This window comes from Sarcophilus harrisii, chromosome 2 (genome assembly GCF_902635505.1).
Source record: "Sarcophilus harrisii chromosome 2, mSarHar1.11, whole genome shotgun sequence".
In the NCBI taxonomy this organism is placed as follows: domain Eukaryota; kingdom Metazoa; phylum Chordata; class Mammalia; order Dasyuromorphia; family Dasyuridae; genus Sarcophilus; species Sarcophilus harrisii.
The window spans coordinates 503,667,772-503,684,245 of NC_045427.1; the positions used below are offsets into that span (position 1 = coordinate 503,667,772).

Genomic DNA, 16,474 nt, shown 5'->3' on the forward strand with positions numbered 1-16,474 from the left:
AAATAAACAGATGTAAGATGAATGAATGACTTTGCTATTCTCAGAAATACAATGATCCAGGACAACTTTGAAGAACTTATTATGAAAAATGCTATCCATGTCTAGAAAAAGAACTGATTGTGTCTGAATTCAGATTGAAGCATACTTTTTAAAACTTTATTTTTGGGTTGTTTTTTTTTTGGGGGGGGGGGAATATTCTTTCTTTCACAACATGACTTTTATGGAAATATTTTGCATAATTTCACATGTACTTTCCCAATAAGGGAGGTGGAAGTGGGAAGAGGAAGGGAGGGAATTTGAAACTCAGGTGTTTTAAAAACAAATATTAAAATTTTTTTACACATTAACTGGGGGAAAATAAAATAATGAATAAGAATTAGGGATGGATTTAAAACTTCAATTGAATTTGGCATCACTGGCTTAGAGCACTGAGAGATTAAGGATCCCATCCAATCATGTATCAGAAGTAGGCCTTGAACCAGGACCTTCTCAATTTGGTGGATGACACTCTCTATCCAGAAAGAGACTACACTGTTTCTCAAATGAACAGGATGATCTTTAGGATTCAATATTCAATAATTTCTTATTTGCAGGAGCAGGGAACAAGAACCTATCATTCTTTATTGAACCCCCCAAAGAAATATCATGGCTAATGAAAACTACTACCACATTCAAAAAACTTTAGGTATAAAAATCTTTCTTCTACAATCTGCAATACTGCTGTACATGTTTGTCTTTTTTTTTTTCTTTCTCCCATGTTCTTTCTCCCAACAATATTCCTTCTATCCTAATGCTTAAGACATGGTAGAGAATAAACATTTATACAGTGATCACTACTAGCCACAATCTGACCTAAGTGTTTTTGTAAATGTGTCATTTGATTCTCATTACAAGCCCATGAGGATGGTAGAGGAATTATATCTGTCAGGTAACAGGCTCAAAAAATGTTGTCTGGTTATCATTCAAATATACGTATAGATAAAAATCTCATTATAATAAAGGCCAAAATTTTTCTAAATTATTTTGCTATAATAGAATATTGTTAAAGATCAATGCACCACAAGGGTCACTAGATGGTACAGTGTATAGAACACCAGCCCTGAGTTTAAATCTATTCCCAGATATGTACTAGCTGTGTGACCCAGGGCAAGTCACTTAACCAATTACCTCCCTGCACTCCTACCCCCCAAAATCAATGCACTGCTAGAAGTCACATTCCTAGACCAGAAAATTAAATAGGCAATTCTCTGCATCTAAAGAACAAAAAGATGATTTTTTTGAAGCCAAAGTTGAAGAAGCATACTTTTATTATACTACATATCCTCTCTTCCCTCTTTTCTTTTCTCTCATTAAGGATTTCTACATATGGTTTGAATTGAAGCATGAAGCATATTTTGTTCAGGTGAGAAAAATGCAGCAGGGTGATTGGAGATAAAGGAAAAAAATTGTAACAAGTTCAGCTTTAGCATAGCTCTCTCTTCACTGATTAAAATGTAAATAAAAATCAAATTATTTCAGTAAATATCAAAAGCTACATGGACAGAAACCAAAGAAAGCATTTAAGAACAGAATTATTGATTACATAACAATGTAACTGGGACAGCAGTATGCTTACCATGGGCCATCTGCCACAATAAGGACTATGCTTCAGAAAGGATGCTTATTTATTCAGTGGTACATTTTGTAAAAGCTCACTGAATACACTGCTACAGATAGACATATGCTAATTTGAATGGCTCATTTTTTGGTGGTACCATACACACACACATATGCCTGCTAGCTAAGCAAGTGTCATTTTACAGGCATTCTTGGGTATTATATACAAGTATATGTCATATATACAAGTATATGTCAAGGAAGAAGGCAGGGAGTGGATTCTATTGCTGCAAAGCTCTAGCAGCCTTTGAGAAAGCTTTCTCCCTTGCTGCTCTTCTGTCCCCAAGAAAGCAATGGCTGGCCCCATCAGGCGTCTGCAGCAGGGAGCAAGGGCTGCCACGCTGTCAGGGACACTCACAGCCGACGCATGGACACTGCTACCTTGGGAAATGCTCCAACACTATCAACTTCATTCTAAACATGACACAGACACAAACGTTTCCCATGGATGGATATACGACTTCAGAGTACAGACAGCTACACACTCCTGGGGAAAGGGACCCTTCCATGCATGACGAGGCCAAGGGGGCGAAACTGGCAGCAGGCACCCGATTTGAGGCCAGGTGGGGACTGGGGATGGAGAAGCAAGGGCAATGGGAGGGACCGAGGCCGGGGCCAGCCATTTGGTGTGTGTGTGTGTGGGGGGGGGGGGGCAGGCTCTGAGGGGCTGCAGACAGATAAAGACAAAACCAGAGGCGTGCAGAGGCTAAGAGGATGGACAGAAGGCAGATACACCAGAGCTGGACATGCAGGAGAGTGACAGGACAGCGTGAGGTCTCTTCAGTCTGCCGAAGATCTAGTCAAGCCCCAATGCTCTCTTTACTGGAACATTTTTTTTTTTTGGTTGAGGGAGATCAAGGACCATAAAGCAGGGAGAAAGGAGCAGGGTCAGGTAGCTCAGGACAGCAAAGAAAAGTTAACTTTTTGGGGGAAAGTGTTTTTTCCCCAGAATTCTTTCTATAAATTCGAAATTGCATAATGAAAATTTACATAAAGCAAAAACTATATGTATGTATGTATAAACAATGTCTAAGTCTGTATCAGTTTGGTACAGTTACTGGTTCCCATTTGGAGAAACAGAACTGAAAACAGTAGATCATAAAAAGCTAATTGTATTCCAAAAATATTTCAGGTTTACGAAATTGTATTGAAAGAAAACATTTGGCTGATTCACAAATCATCATGAACTCTTGTTTTAGTCAGTCAATGGATACAATTTACACACAATGCACATATTTTTGGAAAATGTACTACTTCTATCTGATCAGGAACAGACAAATGACAAGAAATATGTAGAAAAAGATCTGCAATCCAAAGAGAGGATATATGTGCATGGCAACGCTAATTCCCTGAATATGTATTCATGAACCAAGTCTACTCGAGAATATACAACATGATCTTGTGCCCTGTGGTCCAAATTCTTTGGGTTTCATGAGCAGAAACCACAAATAGGTGGTCTTAAAATGCACAGTAATTGAAGAGAAGAAGCCAAGTATACTGGGGCAGGAAAAGATATACATATTCAAAAGTATGATTTAATATTCTTGTTTCTATGACCAAATACCAGCCAGCTACTATTCCCATTATGTTAAAAACCAAATGTTTTACCAAATGTCCCTTCTGCTCCTAAGCACTGCTGGAAATGAAACCATGCAGCGTCTACTATATATTCAGACTTTCTAAAATAACTGGTTCCTAGATAATCAATAATAAATCTAGATAATCATTTTATTCATCTATAGTTGACTATGTATTCACTGACTGGCTATTCAAAACTTTTCTCGAGAACATATCAAAAAAGCAATGTCCCTTTCTCAGAATATGGTGTTGCTTTCTATTTTAAGGATCCAGGCCATCTATAGTGAGTTTCCTCACTTTTCATCTTCTACATCTCAATATTTCCCCATCCTCACTTACTTTATGAGTTTTTGTTCTGATTTTAGAGGCTTACCCCCTATTAAATGTTCTTGAACTTATTCTTTCCATTACTTCAGAAGAAAGCTCAAAAAGGTTTTTTCCTCCCTTATCTTCAATTTATCATTAGATCTGGTTCCTGGATGAGATTTTTCTTTATTCTATAAAAACAGTTCTAACAATCCCAGTTGTTGTCCTATATCCCAATTATTGTCCTATAATCTCTTGCAAGAGTAATCTATACTACCTACTTCACCATTGAATTATCAGCTTCTTCTAATATGGTTTCAAATCACACTCAATTGAAACTGCTCTGTCTGAACCAGGAGATCATTATATACCTCAACAACGATACTGTATGAGGATGTATTCTGATGGAAGTGGATTTCTTTGACAAAGAGAAGATCTAACTCAGTTTCAATTGATCAAGGATGGATAGAAGCAGCAACACCCAAAGAAAGAACACAGGGAAATGAATGTAAACTGCTTGCATTTTTGTTTTTCCTCCCAGGTTATTTCTACCTTCTAAATCCAATTCTCCCTGAGTAACAAGAGAACTGGTCAGTTCTGCACACATATATTGTATCTAAGATATACTATAACCTCTTTAACATGTATAGGACTGCTTGCCATCTAGGGGAGGGGGTGGAGAGAGGGAGGGGAAAAATCGGAACAGAAGTGAGGGCAAGGGATAATGTTGTAAATAATTACCCTGGCATGGGTTCTGGCAATAAAAAGTTATTAATAAATAAATAAATAAAAGTTGCACTAAAAAAAAAAAAAAGAAGAAGAAACTGCTCTGTCCAAGATAATTGATAACATTTTTAAAAATGTATTTTTATTTAAGTATTTTTCAATTACATTAAAAAAATTTAGTAATCATTTTTTTGAAATTTTGAGTTCCAAATTCTCCCTTTTCCTCCTGCTCCTTCTTCCTTCCTTGAGAAGGTAAACAATTTGATATACTTATATTTTAATTGCCAAAGCCAAAGATCTTTTCTTATTCCTTATATTCCTTAGCATCTTGGTAATTTTTGAACACTCTTAATTATCCCTTTGATATCCTTTTTCTTTTGATTTCTGTGCCACTTAGCTCCCTTCATTCTCCTTTTTTAATGGCAGTTTCTTCTTAAGAAACTTTCACTAGGTTACTTTCCTCTTCTTGCCACGTGGTTTATGTTCTATAATCTTGTCTTCAGGCCCCTCCACATTCTCTCCCTAGATTCTCTCCTACATTTATCCTATGTACCCTCAAATTTTCTTAAAACATTTACCTGGAGCTCTCCTTTGCCCTCATGATATTTTACATCATCTTGCTTTATACTTATACAACAGACATATTCCCAAATTAAAATGTTGATTCTTTGAGTGCAAAGCCATTTATGTCCAAGCATCTAAACAGTGTTTTATACTGAATAGGCACATATTAAAGCTTTCTTGATTTGAGTTGTTGAAGTAAAAAGAGAAAAGCCACTACTTATCCTCCATATTTCTCTAGGAACAATGCTAGGTATTGAGAAAACCCTCAAGAAGATTATATTCTATCAAGAGAGACAACATGTACATATATGCAAATTGCATAAAAGATAAATAACCTCGGAATGATCACAGTCTTTTTTACAAAGTGACACTTGAATTGAGTTCTGAAGGAAGCTAACAAATCTAAAAACTAGAAGTAAGAAAGATGTGTACTCTAGGCATGAAGAATAAATTGTGCAAAAGCACAGAGATGGAAATGTGTATTGGGTAGGAGGAATAATAAGAGGTTGGCTAGATTTGAAAGTACCTCAAAAGTAGGCTGGGACAAATTCTGAAGTCTTTTATTTCAGAGAATCTATTTTTGATCCTATTAAGCAGGAGAGTGACAAGGTCAGACCCATGCTTTAAGAACATCACTGTTGCAGCTTTATGAAAAACAGATTGGAATGAGCAATTAAAAGTAGGGAAGAATCCAGACCACAGGAGATTATTTTGAAGGAAAAAGACAAAGAAAACTTTTGAGTTACAAACCCAGCTGACTGCAAGAATGGTGGTACACAGAGCAAAATATGGGAAAGGGGCGAGAATGGTTTTGGAGACATTTTGTTTGAGATGACTACAGGACAACATCCAATAATATGGTGATTGGTGATATACTAGAACTCGGGTGGAGACACTACAGCTGAATATCTAGATCTGTGAGTCATTTTCAGAGAGATGATAATTCAAGTTATGAGAGTCAATACAGTCAACAAGGGAGAGAAAATACAGAAAGAAAAAAGCTCAGGATAGAGCCTTGTGGCACACCCAAAGTAAAGAAGCTAAATGTCTATGACGATCTGGCAAAGGGAAAAAAAAGAAGTAGTCAAATAGATAGGGGGAGAATCAAGAAAAGAGAATCATGAAATCTCAGAAAGGAAACACCCAACAGAAGAGGATGATCAATAGTGTCAAATGTTGCAGAAAGGTAAGGAGGATATAAAGATTAAGAAATGGCACTAGATCACTGATATGTAAAAAAACCTAGATGCTTTGGACTGACTGCCAACTCAACTTCAGGGGTATAAGTATACAAAATAAGAGAAGTAATATTCTATTATGTTCCATACTTTCTATAACGTAACTAGAGGATTCTGTTCTTAGCTGAGGGGGAGGTATAGAAAATGTCAAACTGAAGACAACTGAAGAAAATGATGATGTTTAGTTTGAAAAAAGAGAAGATGTAAAGAGGAATACAACACTGACTTAAAAAACCTGTGGGATTATATCAAGGAGTATGTATTATTACAGAATGCCCCAAGGGTAGAGCCAAGATGGTAGCTAAGAGACAGCAATCCAGCTGAACTCAACATTCCCCTCCAAACAAGTTTAAAAGTAATTCCTCAAATCAAATTTTGGAAAGGCAAAGTCAACAGGGTAAGACACTGTTTTCAGGCCTGAGAAAAATGAGGAGTTCTGCAGAAGAAAAATCTTCTAGAGCACTAATTGGTGATTACAGCTGAATATCTAGATTTGTGAGTCATCTTCATAGAGATAATAATTCAAGCTATGAGAGCTAATAAGGTCAACAAGGGAGAGAAAACACAGAAAGAGAAAAAAGCTCATAACAGAGCCTTGTGGCACACCCAAAGTAAAAAAGCTAAATATATGATGGTCAATTAGTGGAATTAGTGAATTCCTGCATAAACTGTGGCATACAATTGTGATGGAACATTATTGTACTATAAGAAATTATGAGTAGCATGCTTTTTCAGAAACCTGGGAAGTGAACTGATGCCAAGTAAAATGAGCAGGAACAGAATACTGTACATTGTAATAGTAATATTATATGATGATCAGTTATAAATCACTTAGCTATTCTCAGCAACACATGATTCATCTAAGACAATTTGCAAGGACTTAATGATGAAAAATGCCATCCATCTACAGAAAAAGAACTAATGGAATCTGAATACAAATTGAAACATTTCTTAAATGTTTTATTATTCTTGGTTTTTTTTGGTCTGTGTTCTTTCACCACATAGCTAATATGAAAATGTTTTTGCATGACTGCACAAGTACAATCTATATCAAATTGTTTACCTTCTCAAGAAGTGAGGAGAAAAGGCAAGAAGGGAAAGAATATGAAACTCAAATTTTTTTTTTAAAAAATAATGTTAATGTATTGGTCATCCTGCCATTTAGGGGAGGGGGTGGAGGGAAGGAGGGGAAAAATTGGAACAAAAAGTTGGCAACTGTCAGTGCTGTAAAATTACCCATGCATATAACTTGTAAATAAAAAGCTATTAAAAATTTTTTTAAAAAAAGAATGTTAAAAAAATTATATATAATTGAGGAAAAAAAATGGATGAACAATGGATGAAAGGGAGGCAAAGTTTGGTTAAATATAATCAAATCAATCAATATGTCTAAGTGCCTGCTATATTCTAGATACCATGCTAGGTACTGGAGATTATAATAAGTAAAATTATCTCTTTGTTTAAATGGGGAATATGGGAAGTGAGGAAGCATACATACATAAGTATATACAGACAAAACATATAAGTATATATAGACAAAAAAAATATAGACATACTACATAGGCCTAAGTATATACACACATGAATACATAAATATATACAGAATAAATCTGAAGAGAACTTAGTATAACATAATTAAATAAAAGTTAGTTGGAAAGGAAAAACAGTAGCAGTTGGAGGACTACTATATAGAAAACAGTCCTTGAACTGCCTTTTGAAGGAAAAGAAGAGTTCTAAAAAGCAGAGATATGGAGGGAGTACATTCTTGGTCTGGGGGATGGCCAGTACAAAGTACACAGTAAAAGAGTCAGGATGGTGTGTTCACACATTGTGGAAGGGAGAGTAAAATCCAATAAGATTGGAAAGATATTTTAGGGCCAAGTTTTGAAGGGATTTAAAACTAATCAGAGGCATTGATATTTGTTGCTGGAGGCAATATGGAGCCATTGTAATTAACTGAATAGAAGGGGTCACATAGTCACATGGAAGCAAAATCACTTTGGCAGCCATACACAATGGTTGGGATGGGAAGAACTTTGAGGCAGGAGACCAATTAGGAATGTACAGAGATAATCAAGGCAAAATGTTACTGAGCTAAGGTGGTATCTATGTGAACAGGGAGGAATGAGGTAACAGAGATAGATGTTAGAGAGACAGAAATTGACTTGGGATAGGGAGAGTGAGGGGGAATGAAAAGTGAAGGAAACTCCCAACGTTACACAGGTTAGTCTATTAGTAATCTGGATATTCAATGAGTCAGGCAACATTCTTCCTTCCCAGAGGAAGATGGCTTCATCAAAAATAGGGAAGCCTGGAAGAAAAGCGTGTTGAGGGGGAGAGGTTAATGAGCTCAGTTTGAATTTTAGATATCTCTGGGACATTCAAGTCTGAAATGTTCAACAGACAATTAATGATGAAGTACTGAAACGCAGAAGAGAGAACAGGACTAGACATAAGCATCTGTGAATCATCTACATAAAAAGAGAGTTAATCTCCTGGGAGCTGAAAAGTTACCAAGAATATAGAAATAAAAAGAGCCTGGGAAAACACTGGGAAACACACACAGTTGCGGGGAGTAATTTGGATAATAAGCTAGAGAGAGAGAGACTGGTCAAGCAGGTAGGAGAAAATAGTGTTATGACATCTCAGAAGGGAAAGAGCAACTAGGAAAAAGTGATCAACAATGTCATATGCAGCAGCTATATTGGTCAAGAAGTAAGACTGAAAAAAGATCACCTAATCTGACACCTCAGAGATCACTGGTAATTAATTAATATTTACCTGAAGGTTAGTTTGGTCTTGAAAACAGCTTGTCCCTGAAGACCCGTGCCTTGTCTTATAAACAGATGATTATGATCCCCTTGTAATGGTGCTTTGTAGACATCAAAAACTTCATTGCCTAGATGAAGTGACATACTTTAAGAAGAAAAAGAAAAGATAGCACCTTAGTAATGTGAATATTTAATGGCTTAAAGCTTTCTTCCCTGCCTCATTGTTCATTTAAAACATAAAAGTAACTGATGCTAGAGAAAATTAAACTTTCTTCACTTTACAGGTAGGAAATTACTAAGTACATGGAGCACTCAATATTCTGTCAGGTGATGTACTTGCTTGGTTTTACTGAACTGCTTTCTGGAGATATATTCAAAAGTGAATATGATGTAAAAGACAACAGGCAGTCATAAGAATCTTTTAAAGAAATAATGCTACCACGAGATCAACCAAATCATTTCTAATGGAGCAGTAATGAACTGAACTAGCTATACCCAGAAAAAGAACTCTGGGAGATGACTAAAAACCATTACATTGAATTCCCAATCCCTATATTTATGCACACCTGCATTTTTGATTTCCTTCACAAGCTAATTGTACAATAATTCAGAGTCTGATTCTTTTTGTACAGCAAAATAATGTTTTGGTCATGTATACTTATTGTGTATCTAAGTTATATTTTAATATATTTAACATCTACTGGTCATCCTGCCATTTAGGGGAGGGGGTGGGGGGGTAAGAGGTGAAAAATTGGAACAAGAGGTTTGGCAATTGTTAATGCTGTAAAGTTACCCATGTATATATCCTGTAAATAAAAGGCTATTAAATAAAAAAAAAAGAAATAATGCTACCACTATCAACAACTAAGTCAAAAGAGAACAAAAACAGAAATGGAAATAAGATGGTATAAAAAATAGACAGTAAAATGTACAAAGCTTTTAAAATAAAATCTATACTTTCAATTACAATTGATCTGAAATTTTTCTAAGACTGTTAATAAATCAATACCAATAGTTTCCAAAAATAAAAAGCTTCAATTAGTGTTATATCACAGTAGGTGATTAACTTTCTTCATTCTCTATTCTTATCTGCTGTAGCCAATAAGAAAAATGACATTTTATTGCCATCTTTATTAGAAATGTATCATAAATTTATCCTCCTCTCCATTTATTTTTACAATGTCCTGTGAAAAACTGCAACCCAAGTGATGAGCAATTTCTTGGTTACATTTAGTTAGAGACCCCATTCAAAGGTTCTAATCCATTTACTATTTCAGTTCTCTCAATCCCATCCTGCATATTTCAAACTTTTTCTTTCATTTTATAATTACAATACTAACCTTCCATCTGACCACTTGACAATTCGAGCATTACTTTCACGAATATCATTTCCTTCTTCATCCCTCCTCATTCGCCATCGTATAGTATTCTCAACCTGTTAATATATATATATGTATATATAAAATTATTAGAAAGTAAAATTGTTTAAAATTATTTTATTTCTTTGCCTTGTCCCACCACCTACCAAAGAAAAGCATAATCACAAAGCAAGATTGGAAGACTATGTGGTCAAATGTGAAGACCATATAGGTCTTTGTTTCAGGAGACACACTTCTGCCACATACTAATTATAGCTAAGTAATCTGAGTAAGGCATTTAGTTCCTCTTTGCCTTACATGCCCCCCCCAAAAGATAATACTAAGCAAGATTTTTACTGCAGAGATTTACTGTGAAGGAAAGCTTTCTGTAAACCTTAAATAAATATATAAATGTGTTACTTAATAGATATATAAATCATACTAACAGAAAATAGCAAATTCTCATTGAATTTGTTAACTAGCAGGTAGCAAATAACTTCTCCATCTGCAGTCTGGCAGAGGAGGCAAACCCAGTTTCTCTAATGCTGTGATCAATTTAAAAATGATCACTAATAAACAATAACCTAAAAGTTTCCAATATCCAGTATAAAGATTGCTATGTGTGAAACAGGTGTGCCTACCACCATGCAGATATAACACAGCAGCCTCTCTGGAACTCTTATATTTAACTTGTTTTAACAATTCACATCCTACCAGCTTTTCTCATAGATACTCTCCTCCCTTCTTTTCTCCTCCCCTCAAAAATCACTGCAGCCAGACAATCAAAAACATTTTTTTCAAAATACTGGTCATTAATCTTGTCTTGCTTCCCCATACAAAAAACTTGGAATATATACATAAGATAGTTCAAATAAAAAAAAAATTGATATATTACTTAGTGCCCACTATGTGCAAAACACTCTACTCTGGAATTACAAAATGAATTAGTTGCTGCCTTACACATTCAAAAAATATGCAACTCAATCACTAGTAGCAAAATGTGCTGAATTCTTTCTTCATTAAGGGTACCAGATCTGCATGTGCTTTCACTTGAAGACAAAGATTTCCCCTTTTAAATATGTATGCATACATGCCACCAAGTATAAAATTACTGCGGAAGCTGTTCCTATTAAATGTTCAATTCAAGACATGTACACATTGTTCCTTATTCATTCACCAGGAAACTATTACCACAGATAGTATCTGAGTTCTTATGTAAACTTAAATTTGACTGATCTATTTTTTAATATCACAGAAAAAAATAGCAAAGTATCTTCTTTTTCATGACATAATGATATTCTAAAGTTCTAAAAATTCTGAGTTACACAAAGATGCTCAAGATTAAAGAAGGTACTAAGGTTTGGGATGAAAAAAATGGAGGGAAAATTTCTTCAAATTTAAAAATAAATGTTTCTAAGGTTCTATGTCAAAAAAGCTAAAACCAAAGAACTAAGAAATATGAAAAGTAGAAAAAGGAAATAGTAAAAGTGATGAGACAAGGCAAACTTACTATAAACCTATTAGAGCAGATTGAAGACAATTTAAAAAAAGGGGGAGTGGCTATGAAAAATGTGAAGAATTGGTGAAAAAAGGAGAGAAGAATAAAGAGAATCAACACATGAACAAAATCATTAATATTATATAAATCAGAAAATTAACATTCTAGCCAGATATAAAAACATTCAGGGCTAACAGGAACATATATATTCTCAAGGAAAAAACAAAACACTAGGTGTCAAAAGTTAAGAAAGAATTTAAACAACGTCAGCTCATAATTGTTAAGTCTTGGGTAAAAATCACTTATTCCTTTTCGATTTCCATTTTTTTTTAATCTGAAAAATAAGTTACTATATGATCTTATAAATCATAATAATAACAATAATAATAATTCACAGAGAACTCATTATTATGTTATCCTTGAGCTTTGAGGCCCTTTCTAACAAAATCCTTATAATTTTTGAGTATTAAATCCACTTAAAAAAGATTCAGTGCATCAGCTAAGCTTTATTGACTTTTAATCACATGGCTTCACCCAGCCTTTCTGAGTTTAATACACGTTTCCCTTTCACATACTCTACAATACAGTCAAACTGGACTACAAATTATTCCCTGGAACACAACTATGTATTTTTGCAATCTGTCCCCAAAGCAAACTAAATGGAATTGCCAATTTACCCTTCAAATAGTTGCCAAAATGATTTTCCTAAAATATGTCAGTCTTCTGCTCAATAAACTCCAGCAGTTTCCTATTATTACCTCTGAGGTAAAATACTAATTCCTTTATTTGGTTTTTAAAGTGTTCCCAGCCTGGCCCCCTCTTTCCAGCCTTAATATACGTGAATTCCCTTTCCATACACTATAATCATTATTCAAACTAGTCTTCTTGCTGTTTCACACATATAGTGCTTTCTGAGCCTCCCATGTCAGAATGTCCAGTCTCCACAGTTCTACCTTAGACACTCCCTCACTTCCTTCAAGACTCAGGTCAAGTGTGAAACTTTTCCTAATCCTCCCCAAGGAGGAGTCAGTGTTTTCCCTTCCTAAACTACCTTGCAGTTATTTTCTATTTGTACAATGTGTCTACATATTTAGGTCCATGTTGTCTTCCTTGATAGAATGGAATGTCTTGATAGCAGGGATTACTTCTCTTATGTCATTCTCTACCTCTCACAACCTTTCTCTAACTTCCAGGCTCAGCTCAGCAGCTACCTCTCCTCTGTGAAGAGCCCTGATCTCACTTGTTAATGCTTCCTCACTGTAGAGGGCCGGAACTCTGGAGTTCCGGCTTGAAAGAAGAGTACTTACAATAAGATGTTAACTCAGTGGAATTGATGGGATAATGCTTTTCTACTTCACATATATCTAGTTTGATATAATGATATAATCACTCTAGTTGGCACATACTCAGTATGCTGTAATGATGTAATTGTAATAGGGTGTTTAAGGGCTGAGAGAACTGGGGACAGTCAGTCAGTCAGTCAGTCAGAGTGAACACACTGTGAAGGAAAATAATAAAGACTTTAGACTCTATTCCTGACCATACTCATGGTGACTATTCTGCTGAGACCAAGGCTCATGCGGATGATCTCCAGAAAGCTAGCCCAGATATTACACCTCACTTCTTATTTTTATTTACTTATATTTATTCATTATTTATTATATTTATATCATATATATATTTACATATATATTTGCTCTATTGTTACATTATAATCCCAAGACCCTGCACATAGTAGAAAAAGGAACCTTAAAGACAATTTAGTATAACTCCTTTATTTTACAATTAAGGAAACTGAGGTCCAAGAGAGATGAAATAATTTATTTAACATCTCAACTAGTAAATAACAAAGCTAGGATTCAAACTCAGGTCCTCTTGACTATATTCAGTCCTCTTTCCACTGATTGCACTTCAGACTTTAAACTGAAAGTCAAGTGTAAAACTGTTATAGGTTCATATTCCAAATCAGCTGAAGGTAATTTCCAAAAATGCTGAGTGAGTGTATATATAGGAAACATTAAAGATTCAGTGGTACAGTTTCAAATATCTGAGGTCTAAACTGCTAACCTATCATTAGCTTACATGTCTCCTGCTACTTAATGCCATACCAGCAACACTTAAAGATTACACAACCTATACAGGATGTCTCAAGTCTTAGTACGGTTTTAAGCTCTATAGTTTAAACTTAATCTTAAGCTTATGGAGCTCTATACTTAAAAAGACTAGGGGATACCCTATATGATATATAAACATGGTAACTACCAAAGTACTGTGTACTGAAAGCAAATATATCTTTTTAGCATAACTATGTATTATCCAAAGAATCAAATTCAATCTAGTTGCAAACACTGAGTATCTATAATGTGTAAAAGTGTACTAGATGCTGTACGACAACCCAAAATTTACCTATTTTAGGTAGAGAGCTAGCATACATTTCCTTGGAATAGGTACTGAAGGGAAAGGTCTATCAATTAATCTACAAGAGAAGTAAAGAAATTATTACAGCAAAAAAATGATACTTTTCTATCAAAAGAAACATTTTGAAAAAGACAAACAATTATTGATTCTATTCTTATTTGACTATTCGTAGAAGATGAAACAGAAGCTCAATTTAAAAAGAAAACCTCCACTTATTCATGTCCTATTTAATGAAAGGGATTAAAAAACTATAAAAGGGGATTATATGGTGATACCTTAAGTTTTAACCTGGTTCTGCCTTCTTCATCAAGCATCTCTTCATCTTCAAATTCATCCTCATAATACTGAGGATCAAAAGGCCTGCAAATGCACAAAAATACAATTCAATTCAATTTTAGTCATTTGGTATGTGATCAGTATTACAGAAGAATTCTTTAGTAAAATGATAGGCTTTCTATACTTTTTCATCTCTTCAGATTCTGGTATACAATAATCTAAATCTTCCTCTTGTTTGTTCTTAATATTAATGGACTATCCAAGTTATCCAACCACAGGATCTTATTAAACTAAGTACACTTTTTCTGCTTACACATTTCTGTGTATGCCAGTTCTTATATATGGATTGCTAAAATTTGGACATGTCCACCAAACTTCTTTCCATCTAACTTTTGAGTTATTTACAAGTTTAATTCTTCTGGAATTAAGTTATTCTAAATTTGTAACTAAACAGCATCATCAAAGGTAGAGGAGTATTAAAGAAATTATTACTCATGTAGCTTTTGTGGTAAAATGAAGTCTGAGATCACTGAAAGCACTATGTAATTTTTAAAAAGTAATCCAGCTCCTCCTCCTCCAATCCTGGTTCCTTATTCAAGATACACATATGGAAGAACTAATCAGTCTACATTCTAGCTACAAGTCAAAAGTCTGAGTAAGATGCAATTTTCCTTTATTTTGTTCTGATAAAATGGAATATTAGTATAATACATCTTTTTCTTAGTTCTATGGATTGCATTGAGGAGACTGACATATTATAGAATAAAGTCATGAACAGCTGGAACATTTGGTATTTTCAAACTAAAAGAAACTTTTCAAGACAAAAACAGGGATACCTTGATACTCCCATGAACTAGAGCCTCCAATATAAAAAGCTGAGAAATACTTTAGTTTTAGAACTATAATTTAATCACCATTTAACCATATTAAAAGATAAAATTAAATGAATTCTGAGCTACTGCTAAAGAAGTCTTCTCAACAGTCACTTCTTATTTATCTGACAAAAGAAATGGACAACTCAAAACAACTTTTATGTAATCATCACTGATAAGATACTTCCCCCAACTATATAGCCCCACTCTTGTTTCTCTTAGCTCTTAGCTAAAAGAGAAAGGAAACTTCAATGGAACATGGCAAAGGATATATACTAGTCCATCAGTCAGCATTCCTGACAATAAGAAGAGATTACAAAACTCATTTGGGGATTTGAGGGAAACTACCTGGAATAGCTCAAATAACATGTGAAAAATCATACTTGCAACAAAAGAAATTGCAAATATACAAACTAGTAAATAGTAAATGTAACTCTACTTCATTCTTATCTAATAAATGATATAGTTTCATAATAAAATTTTCTAAATAAAGTTTTAGAAGAACGTCATATTCTAATTATAACAATATGGTAAGGTCTTTTTATGTATTTAATTATATATAATACATAAACATACGGCTCCTACTCTAAAAGGTTTGTTCTGAAAGTAAAACTTTAAAAGGGAACTCACACATATACTCTTATCTCACTTCCTACCTTGTTTTGAATGAGATCACTTTCATTCAAGTTTAAATGGAAAAATGAACTCATTTGCTCTTCCTTTTACAATTTCATCATTCAGTCTAAACTATTTCAGGATGATTCCTGAAATAATTTTCCTTTGAGTTACATTCTTTACTAAGAGGAAAGATTGAAATTAAAACTGAAAACCCAATTTAAAGTACTACTCCTTGTCAAAAAGATAACCTTGCCACAGTTTCTCTGAAAAACTTTGAAAAAGATTTCCTTTTTGTCTTTGTCCCATCCTGCTACTCACCCCTTTCCCAATCCCCTTCTGCCCAGCTGATTGGTTCAGATGGTTACAACAGGGTTAAAGTAGGCTGGTCAAAAGGGGAAGCATGAAGAGGTTGTGAATAAATTGCTAAAAACAACTGGGGAAAAATTCTAAAAAAGAACTCAGTAATTAAATCATATCATATATCTTCAAATACAAAGGATAATGAGCTTTTAAAAGTCAGTAAACAAACATTTAACGAGGAGCTACTATGTGCCAGGCACTGTGGGGCTAATGAGGCGACAACATGCAAACACAA

General features: G+C 34.5%; 1 protein-coding gene across 1 annotated transcript in view; it reads right to left on the bottom strand.

The window, feature by feature from the left end:
• Nucleotides 1-16,474, bottom strand: part of LEO1 (LEO1 homolog, Paf1/RNA polymerase II complex component) — a 69,478-nt gene that overhangs the window by 18,370 nt on the left and 34,634 nt on the right. Inside the window, exons 6-8 of the mRNA XM_003755938.4 lie at nucleotides 14,389-14,473; nucleotides 10,180-10,274; nucleotides 8,850-8,984 (exon numbers count right to left, since the gene is read on the bottom strand). Coding sequence (XP_003755986.1) covers nucleotides 8,850-8,984; nucleotides 10,180-10,274; nucleotides 14,389-14,473 — 315 coding nt within the window. The remainder of the gene's footprint in view (nucleotides 1-8,849; nucleotides 8,985-10,179; nucleotides 10,275-14,388; nucleotides 14,474-16,474) is intronic.